At 61.2% G+C, this 12,703-nt stretch overlaps 1 protein-coding gene across 1 annotated transcript in view; it reads right to left on the reverse strand.

The window, feature by feature from the left end:
• Positions 1-3,866: 3,866 nt before the first annotated feature.
• MVB12B (multivesicular body subunit 12B) overlaps positions 3,867-12,703 on the reverse strand; it is a 187,024-nt gene continuing 178,187 nt past the window's right edge. Inside the window, exon 10 of the mRNA XM_046022416.1 lies at positions 3,867-7,738. Within this exon, the coding sequence (XP_045878372.1) occupies positions 7,652-7,738 (87 nt within the window). The 3' untranslated portion in view covers positions 3,867-7,651. The remainder of the gene's footprint in view (positions 7,739-12,703) is intronic.

Raw genomic sequence — 12,703 nt, forward strand, 5'->3', positions numbered from 1 at the left:
CTTCTGGAGTCTGTTCTCCTGTGAATTTATTCCTGGGGACTCTCAGCTTCATTGCTGGTACCCTGTAACCGAGGGATGCACTAGAAGCCCCCAGCTTGGTGATTCTTAATCTCAGCTGGATGTTGGCATCACTGGAGGAGGCTGAAGAAGTCTGACTCATGGGTCCTCCTCCAGAGACTCTGATTTCATGGATCTCGGTGTGGTCTAGGCACAGACAGTTTGAAAAAACTCTCTAGGTGTTTCTGTCATGCAGTTAAGGTCAGGAAACCTTGTGCCCCCTCCAGAGAAGGACAAGGAGGATGGGGGTAATGGATGTGCTTTGGGTGTTCAACTGTGCCGACGTCTGCCTATGTGCCCTCCCCCTTCAGGAGATCCAGACCCTCATGGAAATGGCCAAGACCTTTTTCCAGAACCATTTTTCCTAAGACTCACATATCTGGTTGCACTTACCTGGGCCAAGGTGTGGGGAGAGGGGAGGAGGGAGCTCAGGGGTCAGCAGAGCTGCTGTTTTGGTGGTGAAAGGATGAAATGACCCACCCAGGGCAACGTACGTGTGTGTGTGTGTGTGTGTGTGTGTGTGTGATGAATGAGCATAGCCAGCAAACTGGTCCCCCCATGTCATCCCTGATCTGTGGCATTAGCTGTCTCTGCCTCTGGTCTGCTCTTCCCCAAAGCCAAACCCCTCCTAGCTTTAGCGTTAACTCCTGTGATCCATTGATCTTTCTGTGGCAGCCTCAGAAGTTGGGCTCAAGGGGGAGAACCAGCAGCCCATGGCTGTTCGTCTTCCTGCCGCACACCCATCGTGGATCTTAATCGATGCCATGGCTTCAGATGGGTCAGGTGTGGGCCCAGGTCTCCCTCTAGTCTCTGGCCTCTTTGGGGCCAGCATCAGGACTTGTCCAGGGAGGGCTGCTGCTGGTCGTCACAGGCTTCGCAGCACGTGCCACTGGGGGCCCATTCTTCCTGCGCTGCTTAAGCAATGGAATCCAGCCCACCGGTCTCCTTCCCCACTTTGAGGAATTCATTCAAGGAACGTTTGCTCATACCTTTTTTTTTTTTTTTTCTAGGCTTGTGCTGGATGCTTGATTTGCATGTGTGTGTGGCTAGGGAGGAACGTGTCCTAAATGAGACCTGTACCCCTTCCTTCGAGAGCAGATCACCTAATGGAAGGATCCAAGAGTTGCGGGGTCCCATCCGGTCAGTGGTACAAGGTGTGGCGTGGCTTGAAGGGGAGGAACATTAGTTTTGCCTCCAAGGGGTCAGGCAGGACATCACACAGGAGGTATATGAGCAGAGTCTTAGAGGATGAGCAGGACTTGACCAGGCAGAAAAATGAGGGAAAAGCGTTCTAGGTAGAGGGAACAGCATATGCCAAGGTGGGGAAGTACAACATTTAGAGTACGTGAAATCACAAATAACCCGTCAGCGAGATTTGCAGGCGGTGAGGCTGGGACAGAAGGCGGACTCAGACCGAGAAAGGTGGTGTTGGGAAAGCTGAGGGACTTCGATCTCATTCTTAGGGTGAGGGGTGAAGCATTGTAAGCGGAGGAGCCCTGTTAGGTGGCTCCAGGGCCGATGGCAGGGAGAGGAAGACCCTGGAGGTGGGGGAGTGGTTAAGGGGCCGATGCAGTAATCCAGGTGAAAAGTGTCAAGGGGCAGAATTGAGAAAGGAGAGGCAAGAAGTGAGAATAGTAGTGGCTGACTTTGGGTGCACATTTACATGGGAGAACTGTCTAGCTGGAAATGGGGTGATCACAGATGGCTCCAGGTGACGGCAGGGGCAGCTCTGCAGGAGACGGGGGCGGGGGGGGTGGGCTGTTCCAGGATGGGGAGTCAGGAGAAGGGGAGCCGTTTGGGTCTTGAGGGGGGAGATGGTACATTCCACTTAGGATGTGCTGAGGTCAAGGTGTAACACGGAGGTGGCGCCCCCTGGTGGCTGCTGGAGCTCAGGGAGATTGGCCTGTGACCAAGCCCAGCACAGCTGAAGACCCAGGCCTCCCTGGGCGGCAGTGGGGAGGATACAGAACGGGAGGGAAAGGTCAGGGTAGGGCTCAGGGAGCTCAGGATGAGCCAGGGCGGCTGGGAACACACAGGCAGAAGCAGGGGGAGAAGTGGAAGAGACATGGTGGAGGGGAGGTGGGGGGTGGAGTGGGACGGGCTAGACAGTGGGCTCCATGACGACAGGGATGACAGCGGTGCTGGGTCCCTGCTGAATCCTGCACGTGGGCTCAGGTCCTACACGTGGAAGGTGCTCCCCCCACCTGGTGGGAGGAGGAAGGATGCTCCGCCCACCTCGGGGGCTTCTCCCCATGGCACAGAGCTGCGGATGGAGGACTTCTCCATCTCGCCGGGAAGGACTGGCCCCCTCCCGCTCCCCCCCAGGCTTGCGCTCCCCTGTCAGTGGGGAGACGCCTGTCAAGGGTCTGAGTAAATCTAGACCTGCTCTGGATATGTCGTGATCACACACTCCCGGCCCCCCACCCCCTCAGCCTGAGTGCTGGGGCCGGAGGGGTCACCTGACCCAGGCTGGCCAATCAGAGTCTGTCCTGGGACTCTCGCCTTTGGATCTTTTGAAGGGAGATCCACGACCTGGAGTGGCCGTGTGGACTCACGAATGCGCGTGCCACGTGTGCTGGCACAGGGAGCACACGGGCGGGAAGGCCAGAGCGTGCAAGGCTGGAAGCAGCTGCCCAGGCGGCGGCAGGTGAGGCAGCGCGGGCAAGAACAGGAGACGCGGGCACCGGGTCTGGCCACAAACCCTGCCTGGACCTAGGCTGCTCTGAGTAGGTTCTGGTTTCTCGCTGCCCGAAGGCCGGCCAGGTGCCTCCCCCCAGGCCCCGGGGATCCACTCACCGCCTTCCCAAGCAGAGCCCGAGGCCTCTTGCAACTAGACTCGGGGTCCTGGATGCCAGAGGCCATCGCCCGCCCTCCCCTGGTGACCCAGCTCTGGCAGGGGCTCCGCGGTGTGGATGGCAACTCCGAAGCCGGGCCCGCGTCTCTGCCTGTGCTCCGTGCCCTGCGGGCATCCTCGTCCCCGCTTCCCGGGCAAGCCACGGAGGGAGGCGAGGGTCCCCCTTCTGTGGGTGCTGCGTGACCAGCCGAAGGCCACACGGTCGGGCAGGGCAGAGCCGGAATCCGACTCCAGCTCCTGCAGCTGCACGCGGAGTGTGCTGCGTGGGTGTCTCCGAATCCTCTGGGCCGCGCTTCCCTTCTCCCCAGCGAGGCCAGCGGTGGGGGTCCGGGGCTGGAGGCGCGGACGCTTCCGGGGCTCTCACGGTCCTCACGAGGTGACGGTGGCCCCTTGCGGAGTCTGGCACAAACAGGGCCCGAGGCAGAGACAGCTCCGACCGTGACGTCTCGCCCAGACACGCAGAGGTCACTTCGGGAGGCGGCGGAGAGCTTTGATCCTGAAACCTGAACTGACGGGGCCTGCGGGGAGCCCCGGGCCGTGTCCCGCGGCCCTTCGGTCCCCTCCCCGGTGTCGGGAGCGGCGTCTCTCAAGCAGGTGAGCAGTCAGGACTGAAGCCGCGGGGGCCGCGCGTCCTCCTGAGCAGCCCCCGGCCCTGCACGCGGCACAGACAGGGCCCCGGGCCCGCCGCACCTCTGCATTCCTGGCGGGCGACCTGTGGCGGCACACGTGTTTCACGTGCTTTTGTGGCGTTTTCGCCTGCAAGGGGCATTCCAGAGGGCTATTCCCAGAGAACTCCAGGCCTCTCAACTCAGCGGGGTGCAGAGAAGGCCGCCAGGCCTTTCGAGAGGGCTCGGAGGCCCCGTGGTGGCTCTCCGCCCCTGTCCCCTCGGCCGGCCGCGCCAGCATCAGGGGAGATGCTGACCTCGCTCCGGAGGCATCACAGCAGCAAGCCGGGAAAAGGTTAAAACAAACATTTATTTAACAAATTATATTAAGACAGACAATCACACAGTGAAACTTCCCTTTGCCAAATACAGGAGTCACCTCAAATAAATACAGTAAGGGCGTCGTTCCTCTGCGGGTACACAGCAGCCTGTCCCAGGCCGCGTGTGGTCCCAGGGCAGCTCCCATGCCTTCTGCTGGGAGAACGGAAGCCCTGCTGCAGGGTGGGGACAGCCACTCCCGGGCCGCATTTGGAATGGGCGAAGACAGAGGGGCCCACCCAGGGGTGCCGGGCTAGGGGGTGGACACACGGTGGCCGCCTCCAGGCCCCAAGGTCCCAGTGGATCGTGGCCTGAGTCAAATGAGCTCGGCTTCTGCCTCCCCGAGCAGGCACGTGGATGCTGTGACAAGGTCCTGCTTGGCCCTCAGGCTCCCCAGGGGTCCGGGGGGCCCTCGTCGTCAGGGTGTAGCGACCGGGCAGGCTGAGCACCATGGCGCCCTGGAGGGGCGGCCAATCATGCTAGAACCAGGGAGGCTGGTGGTGCCGGGAAGTCTTCACGGGGCAGGAAACGGGGGGTCAGAGTGAGGTTTGTGCTTGGGACGGGCCCACTGGCGGGGCGGCTCCGAGATGAGACTCGGCTCCGGATCCCTTCTCTGCCACTGACCCCTTGTGCCCGCAGACGAGCCTCCGCTTCTTCCTTTGTAACAAGGAGTGACGAACATCCACTTCTGGGGGTTTGTTTTTTAAGGGGAATAACAGGAGAAAATGTGCTTACCGTGCTGGCCCCGTGGCTGGCGAGGAGCTGGGGCTCTGGTGCGGGTGAGTCCTTGCTGGCCCCTGCCCCCGCCGCCTTTCTGCAGGACACGGGGCCGGGGAGGTGACTGTCGGGGTCTTCCTGCCACCAGCTGGACCCCAGTCAGGACTCCCAGCGAGGGGGAGGCCCCAGCAGCTGCCCTCCTCTGACTGGGGGGACAGGTGTGGGGGCTGCAACCCGTTTCCTCCGCCACCCACCCGGCTGTCCAACTCTCCAGGCAGGAGAGGGTTGTGGCCCAGATGAGCTCCCGGACTCCTGGTGGGGGAGAAAAGCCTTGAAACGACTTTGACTTTGCGAGTGAACGTGGAGCCAACAACTTACTCCTTACTACCTTTGTGCCATCTCCAAGGGCTTTGGAGGGAGATTGTGCATTTTGAGGGGGAAAAGGAAAGACAATAGGAAAACTGTGCTCTGGTTCGTCTTTTTGAGGAGGGATGGAAGCAGGGAGTGCTGGGGGGGGGGGAGGAGGTCGGGGGGGAGGGCCAGGCCGCTGCCCTTCATGCTTCCGAGAACCCTTGTCCTCCCCTCCCCACGGGGCCCCAGGGTTGGCGAAGAAACGCTCCCTCCCACGCACGAGCCAGGGGTCCAGCTGTCGTGCGGTCCTCACGAGCCCCCACGCGCACCCCCCAGCCTACCGTCACGTGCTCACTTGCCCCCCACCTCTCAGAAGGCAAGGAAAGGGGGCTAGGAGCAGCCTACAGCCGACCACTGACACCAGCCTTTCCCACCACGGTCATTGCATGACTTGTTTAAGCTGTGGTTCAGGGGTACAAACAGTCACTGTCACACGGAGCTTCCGTCTATGGTGCTGTCAAGGTGGCCGCAGCCCGGCCTTGCCCTCCATCGGTCCCCTGGCTGCAGGACAGCCCCAGGGGCTCGGGAGGGCAAGCACCCGCCCCCTCCTGGACAGCCCCCCTCCCTGCCCGGCTCTGCCTTCGTGCGCCTGGACTGCAGCTCCCACGTGCTTGTCTCTGGAAACTCTCCGCTAAAATGCCTGCTTGTCAGTCAAGGGACAAGGGGCGCCAGGCGCCACCTGCCGGATGACAACCTCACAATTAGGCCCTGAGCAAAGTGCACGAACCAAGGGAAGAGGAGTAATGCGAGTCGCCCCTCTCTGCTGGGCTTCGGGTCACATGGGTCACTTGGTTTTGGACGAGTCACCCCCGCAAAACGCAGCAGTAGACATGGGGCTCCAGCTCCCCGGAAACACGACCAGCTTGTTTCAGTGGGTGCCTCTGAGACCAGTTCAGCAGCTCTGTCCTCTCCTGGTGAAGCACCAGTCCCAGAAGGCCCTCAGCCTGGCTCCAGCCCGTGGCCCCTGGGGGATTCCCCCCCTTCCCCCGCTGTGGGGGCCCAGGAAGGCCGGCCTCACCGGGGACGTCCTCAGGTCCGGGCAGAGGCAGGCAGAGGCGAGCCCTTCTCTAATGCACAGAGATCAGGAGGTTTTGGATGAAAATCAACGGGCGACCTGGGGGCGAAGGGAGCTGCTCCAGGTGGCGGCGCCGGTGAAGGTACATGAGGTATTTTGGCCGCCCCACTGCTTAGCCGGCGCCCACCCTCCTCACCGTGTTGGCCTGTTCTGAGACGTCCCAGGAGCCCCGGGGAGGCAGGCTCTGTTCCTGGCCGTGGCCGTGGCTCTCCTGTGCTCTCTTCGTGTTGGGGGACCCTCCCCACTCTCCACGCCCCCTCCCCAGCCTCCAGACACATGGCAAGCATCATGTCCAGAGCTCCAGCCGTCAGGGACCACCCCCTTCCTCAGAGGGGAGATACCAACATGCTGTGGAATTGACTCAGGACAAATCCCGAGAGCTAGACCAGGCAGGCCACCGCGGGGAGGGCCTGAGCCCCCAGGGACAGGGGCAGCCCTGTTCTCCCGGCGAACACACGTGGGGCTGAGAAGAGCCTGCGCGCCTGCTGGCCACTTGTGGCAGACGCGTCTACACTGGTCCCAGCTCGGTGGCCTGGCTCGGATGGACTTTCTGAAACAAATGTTGCTGTTTGCGGAGCGCGTCGCGGTGCCGCCTGGCTCTGAGGAGCAGGCCGACGGTGTCCCCGTGTGCCTCTGGGGCAGGCCACTGGCTGAGCGTCTCCTCACTTGTGGCGGGCCTGTCCCTGGGGCAAGGCATGGGGCCGAGGCAGCTGGCGTGGCAGTTGGCACATGGGCGTTGCAGAGATGAGCCCTTTGGGAGGAGTGGGGGGGTGTGGCGGGGGAAGCACAGTGTCCTGGGCAGCGACCGCCCTCCGAGCAAGCACCAGGTCCCTCCGCCGTCTCACCCGGAAGGCAGGTCCTCGGTGCGGGCCGCCGGGCGTCCTCTCCCCGACCTTGGTGTGTCCAGTGTGTGACTTGGGGGTGGAGTCTGAGGTGTGGCTGCCAGTGGGCAGGAGGCTGGGCTCGGCGTCACTCGGGGACCACAGGCTTCGTCCTCCCTGTGTCGTCCGCGTGGCCGTGAGGTGCTCAGGGCGCTCGCTGCCGTTGGCGGGAGGGACTTGTTCCACGGCAGCCCCGAGTCTGGGGCCCTCGGGGAGGCCTAGGGGGTTGTGCGCAGTTGCTGCCCACCTCTGGGCCTTCCAGAAGGACGCAGATAGCTCTGTGGCAGGCAACAGTCAGGAGGAAAGGGAGCCGGCGGCGTCACTGGGCAGCTCCAGCACGCGTGCGGGGCCCTCGGGGTGACTCCCGGGGTGGGTAGGGTTGGGTCATTTGTAGGAGGGCCGGTCGTCACACAGACACGTTAGGAGCCGTTGGTCACTACAGCAAAAACAGATTAGTGGCGATTATGAACAGTGTCCCCAGGGAGGCGGGGGTGTCCCGTTAGACAAGCCGAGGGCCGAGGCGGTCAGAGCCCAGCTGCCCAGAGTCTCCCGGACGAGCCCCACGGTGGGCCGGTAGGGAAGGGTGGGCAGGAAGGCCTGGGCGAGGGAGGGGCGCTCGGTCGTCTGGGCAGCTGCGTCTTCTCCCCACGGGGACAGGCTGGTGGCCAGCCCCTCAGGACTGGGGAATCTGCTGACACCGAGTGGGGCTGGGCGGGAGGCGGGCGGCCGCACTCTGCTCCGTGCGGAAGCTGTATTCGTACTGCAGGAGGAGAGGACAGAGAAGCAGGGTCAGTGCATGAGAAGAGCAGAGCAGCCCCTCCTCAGCCCCAGGCCCGGCCCGGCCCGCAGGGACCCGGGGCCACTTTGCCCAGCGTGTGCCCTCTGGGTGTAGCGTGTGGGTGCGTGCGGGGACGCACGTCTGCGGCTGCGGGTGGCCCCCAGTTCCCGACGACGGATTCTATTCCCAGTCCCAGTCCCAGTCCCTGCTCTGCTCTCTGCAAGGAGGGACCGTGGGGCCTGAAGCCACAAGCTGGCCGTGGGCCGGGCTGCCTGACCGGAGAGGGGGTCGCAGGCGAGGTAAAGGACCGCTCTGGAACGTCACCCCCCACCTGACCTGAGGCCAGCCACAGTCACCAGGCCCAGGGGACCCTTGGACCCGGTGCTTCCTCGCTTGCCTGCGGACAGGCTAGGTGACCCAGGGGAGGGGCAGGCAGCACCCCACACGTGTGTGCACTCTCCTGAGTTCCCAGCGCCCGTCCCTGAAGGGTGTGTGACTGTCCTCCATACCTGATGAGGGCCCGAGGCTCCAGAAGGGCAGCACCCCACAGTGGCCACCCAGCCTGGGCCAGAATGGTCCCTGGAGGGGCACACCTGTCCCCTGCCCCACCTCATGCTGAAGACCGAAGCTTACCTGGCTCTCGGTCACGGACACGTGTAAAGGTAGGTTCCAAGTGTGATGGAAATTCAGAGGTCCTTGCAGAGGGAAAGGGGGAAGGCCTGCGCCTCGCCCCGAGGGCCAGGAGGGATGGCGCCTTCCAAATGTGGGGCTCGTGGGCCGGGCCAGCACACTATAGGCCACAGCAGCCGTGTGGGCCCATGGCTTTAGGACCGAGGAGCTTAGAGGAGGTCAGGGGGGTTCAACATTTTGAATCACATCTCAAGACTCTTTAGCTATAGAATTGCCCTAACAAGGGCTCCTCCCTGTACGCAGAGCAAAGCGGGGCTGCCTGGGCGGAAGCAGCTGCTGCCTCAGGGACACTGAGGGCAGGATGAGAGGAAGCCCCAGGCGAGCGGCAGCGGCAGGGGAACAGCTCAGTGCTAAGGGCTGTCGCAGTTGGTCAAGGATGAGGGGCAGCTGCAGACCTTTGAAGGTTTTCCCCTCAAGTAGAAATGGTGAGGAGGCACCCGGCACACTGTGTCCTTGCCCCTGCTGGAGGGGCCCACGGGGTTGACCCAACACAGAGAGAAGCAGACCTGGGCTCAGCCCATCCCGTCCCTGTACGAAACGCAGGAGGGAACAGCCTCAGGCGGCCTCTGAGCCCGGATCAAAGGGCCCTGCAACGTGGATAGGACAGTGGACCCTGCAGACCTTGTCTGTCACCAGAAGGGGCAGGTGGGAAGGACTTGACTTTGGAGAGTGGCCTCGGGCAGGTCTTTGCCCCTCTCTGAACTGGGCCACGGTAAGAACTGACAAGTATTAGCGAGGACACGGAGAAAAGGGAACCCTTGGGCCCTGCTGGGAATGCAAATGGGCGCAACCGCCATGAAACACGGTATGGGGGAGACTCACAAAATTGGAACTAGGACTCCCCTAGGACTCAGCAATTCCTCTTCTGGGAATTTATCCAAAGAAAACAAACACTCAGACACCTGCACCCCCACATTCACTGCAGCCTTCTCTCCAAGAGCCAAGACACGGGGACACCCTAGGTGTCCCATGATGGGTGAAGGGATAAAGAAGATGTGGTGTAGAGACATGATGGGCTCTTACTCAGCCATAAAAAACGAAATCTTGCCATTTGCAAAGCACAGATGGACCTCGACGGCATTACACGAGGTACAGTGAGTCCGAGAAAGACAAAGACCACGGAACCCCACAGACATGCAGAATCTAACCAGCCAGGGGCTTGCCCGGGGAGGGGGTCTGGATGGGCGAAGGGGGTGGAAAGGAACAGATTCCAGCTGTAAAACTTGTCCTGGGGGGTCATGGACGGCAGGACGATGACCATTAATACTGCATTCCATCTTCGGAAGTTGCTAAGAGCAAATCTTTTGTAATCGTGGTGACAGATGATAACCAGACGTGCTATGATCATTCTGCATATATACAAATATGGACTCATTATGTTGTGCCCCTGACACTAATGTCCTATGCCAATTATACCTCAATAAAAAAGCGGGGTCACAGTCTACCTGCAGGGCTGGCTGTGGGGATGGGACGAGCTGTGCAGGTTAAGGGCGCATGCGCCACGGTCACCAGGCAAGCACTCGCTGCACATTTGCTGGCTTGGGAAAATCTATCAAAGCAGCTCCCATCCTGCTCCCTTTCCTGCTCCCTGACGACCAGGGCATGGGCCCCGGCTGGACTCCGGCTCTAGGAGGCTGGCCCAGTGGAACAGCCCCAGAGGAGGCCCCGGGAAAAGTCTGGGACAATACCGCCACCTGGTGGGCTGCTCGGGCGCATCATGGCAGGAAAGGGTCCCTGGGCTCCATCAGCGTCCACCGCATTCTTCACCCCTGGCTGGGCTCCCCGGGGTCAGGCGAGAGCCCCATGAGGGCAGCAGAGCAGGGGCAGGCCAGCACCGCTAACTCGGATGCGCGACACAGGAGGAAGGGGCGGTTGGGGGAGAGCATGAGCGCATTTCTACCCGGGGCTCGGGGGCAGCTGCCGGCTGGGGAGCTGGGGAACCAGGGATCCAAGGCTGGGAACGGGAAGCACTGCCGGAGGAGGGGGTTCGGGGGCGGAGGGTGTCTGGAGTGACAATGGGGAGAGGTTTCAGGAGACGCACATAGGCTCAGAGGGTGAGGACAGGCCTCGTACTTGGGGTGGAGGACCTGGAGGGGAGGGCCAGGGAGGAGAGCAGAGGGAGGACACAGGCTGGGGACAGTGGCTTCCGCGGGAGCCGTTCTGGGTGGGCGAAGGTTGGAGAGCTGCCAGTGTGGCGGGTGCCGTGGCCCCTCAGGGGTGGGGAGGGGGGCACCCAGGGAAAGAGCTGAGGCAGGCGGATCCCACTGTACTGCACAAAAAGTCCCCGGAAGTCTTGGTAAAAGGCAGATTCTGACTCAGAAGGTCTGGGGTACAGCCCAAGATTCTGCATTTTCAACCAACTTCCAGGAGACCTGCTGTGCTGGGGACAAGTTCAGACAATTCTGTGACCCAACCAAGGGGACGTAGGAGTGGATGTGGGTGGGAGCGGGCAGAAAACAGAGGGCTAGAGACATTAGGGCTGGGTTGGGGGGAGCTGTGAGGGAGGGAGGTTGGGGGTGCTTGACTCCGGCTGCACAGAGACCATGGCCAGGAGGTGCCTGCCTGGGGCAGCGGACAGAAGGCACCTCTCAGAAGCAGCCAGAAGTCCCAAGTGCACACGCTGCCTTTTCCGGATTCACAGCCTGCACATGCCCCTCCCCCCTCCAGAGGGCCGGGACTTGGTGCCCTGCACAGATTGTTGTCCCCCCACTCCTACCCTTGGGAGCTTTTCCCTTTTTAGGTTATCTTGGCTGGAGAAAAGCATTATCTCCCCCCCCCCCCACCTCTTGTTTTCTCTAACTCCCCAAATGAAATTTCAACATATGTCCCCAGACATAATCCCCCTTAGGCTGCGGATAACCCTTCCCACAGACACTGTCTTCTGCCCGGGATTGCTGGCCCCAAAGTGTTTGCCCAAGAGACTAGGGCCGCTTCTGGAAGGCCTTTCACTCCCTTGGGCAAACAGTGAGTACCTTTGAAGGTGGATTTGGGCCCGGATCTGTTTACTCAAGACATTAGTCTCCTGCATAAGGAAAACCTGCACTCGCGTACAAACAGCAAATCCTTTTTGAATTAAAAAAATTTTCAATTAAAAAGCATTTGGGTTCACAGAGCCGAACCCAGCTGAGCGGCGCCGGGCCATGGCGCCCTCTGGTGGACACCGGCCATCACAGCAGCCAGGCCTGGCGGTGTCTCCAGGAAAGAGATGTCACTGTCAGGGGCTGTTTCGAGCTTTCCTGGGGCCCAGGGGCCGCACTGTCCCTCCGCTTCCTCCTGGGAGACCCTGCACTGATGCATCGTGCCTCTCTAGCTCCGGGGCATGAGGCCCAGCGAGGCCATCGTCCTGGTCTGTGGGACATGTGGACCCTGGCTTCCAGCTGGATGGTGGAGGCTGTCACTTAGACCCAGCCTCCCTGGCACAAAGGGGGCCAGAAAACCCTTGTCCACTCACAAAGGCGTGAGAATCACCCGAGACACTTTGCCTGAAACACCCAGTCCTCCTGCTGCATCAGAATCAAGGTTTCTCACCAAGCCACTGGTGCCCGGGCCCCATCCGGCGGGGGGTGGTTCTGGTTCACCTGGTGTGGCGGGCGGCATCTTCCGAAACACCCAGGACACCTGACAGGTTAGGCAAGTGAGAACCACTGCCTGAAAACTACCAGATATAGTTCAGACGGTCCCCGAGTTATGATGTTTGGAATTTACGACACAGCGAAAGCAGCAAACGTTCAGTAGAAACCAGACCTCGGATTTTGAGTTGGACCCTGTGTTGGCTGCTCAGCAGCCGCAGTCTCCAGGCAGCCACGCGACCACGAAGGTCCATAACAGACACGCTGACGGCTGGGCCGTCCTGATTTCCACCTTCAGCACAGTATTCAGTAAAGTACACGGCCAACACTTCATTATAAAACAGGCTTTGTGTTGGATGCGCCGCCCAGCTGCGGGCTCCTGGTCGGGTTCTGGGAGTTGAGGGCAGCCAGGCTAAGTGGTGCTGTTCGGTAAGTTAGGGGTAAAAAATGCATTTTCAGTTTACAGTGCTTTCAACTCATGACGGATTTACTGGGCGGGGGGGGTGGTCACCCCATTGTAAGTTGAGGAAAATCTGCAGAGGGCAGAAAGGGCAAGCATGTACCTTCCCTTCCTGGGTCTGGCAACAAGCAAATCAGAGACTCCGGAGGAGAAAGGACAGTAGGGGATTATTTCCTGAGTTTTGTAGGTACGGAGGCCAGAGACCTGGGGCAGGATCAGACTTCCCAA

Source organism: Meles meles, chromosome 11, assembly GCF_922984935.1.
Source record: "Meles meles chromosome 11, mMelMel3.1 paternal haplotype, whole genome shotgun sequence".
NCBI classification, from domain to species: domain Eukaryota; kingdom Metazoa; phylum Chordata; class Mammalia; order Carnivora; family Mustelidae; genus Meles; species Meles meles.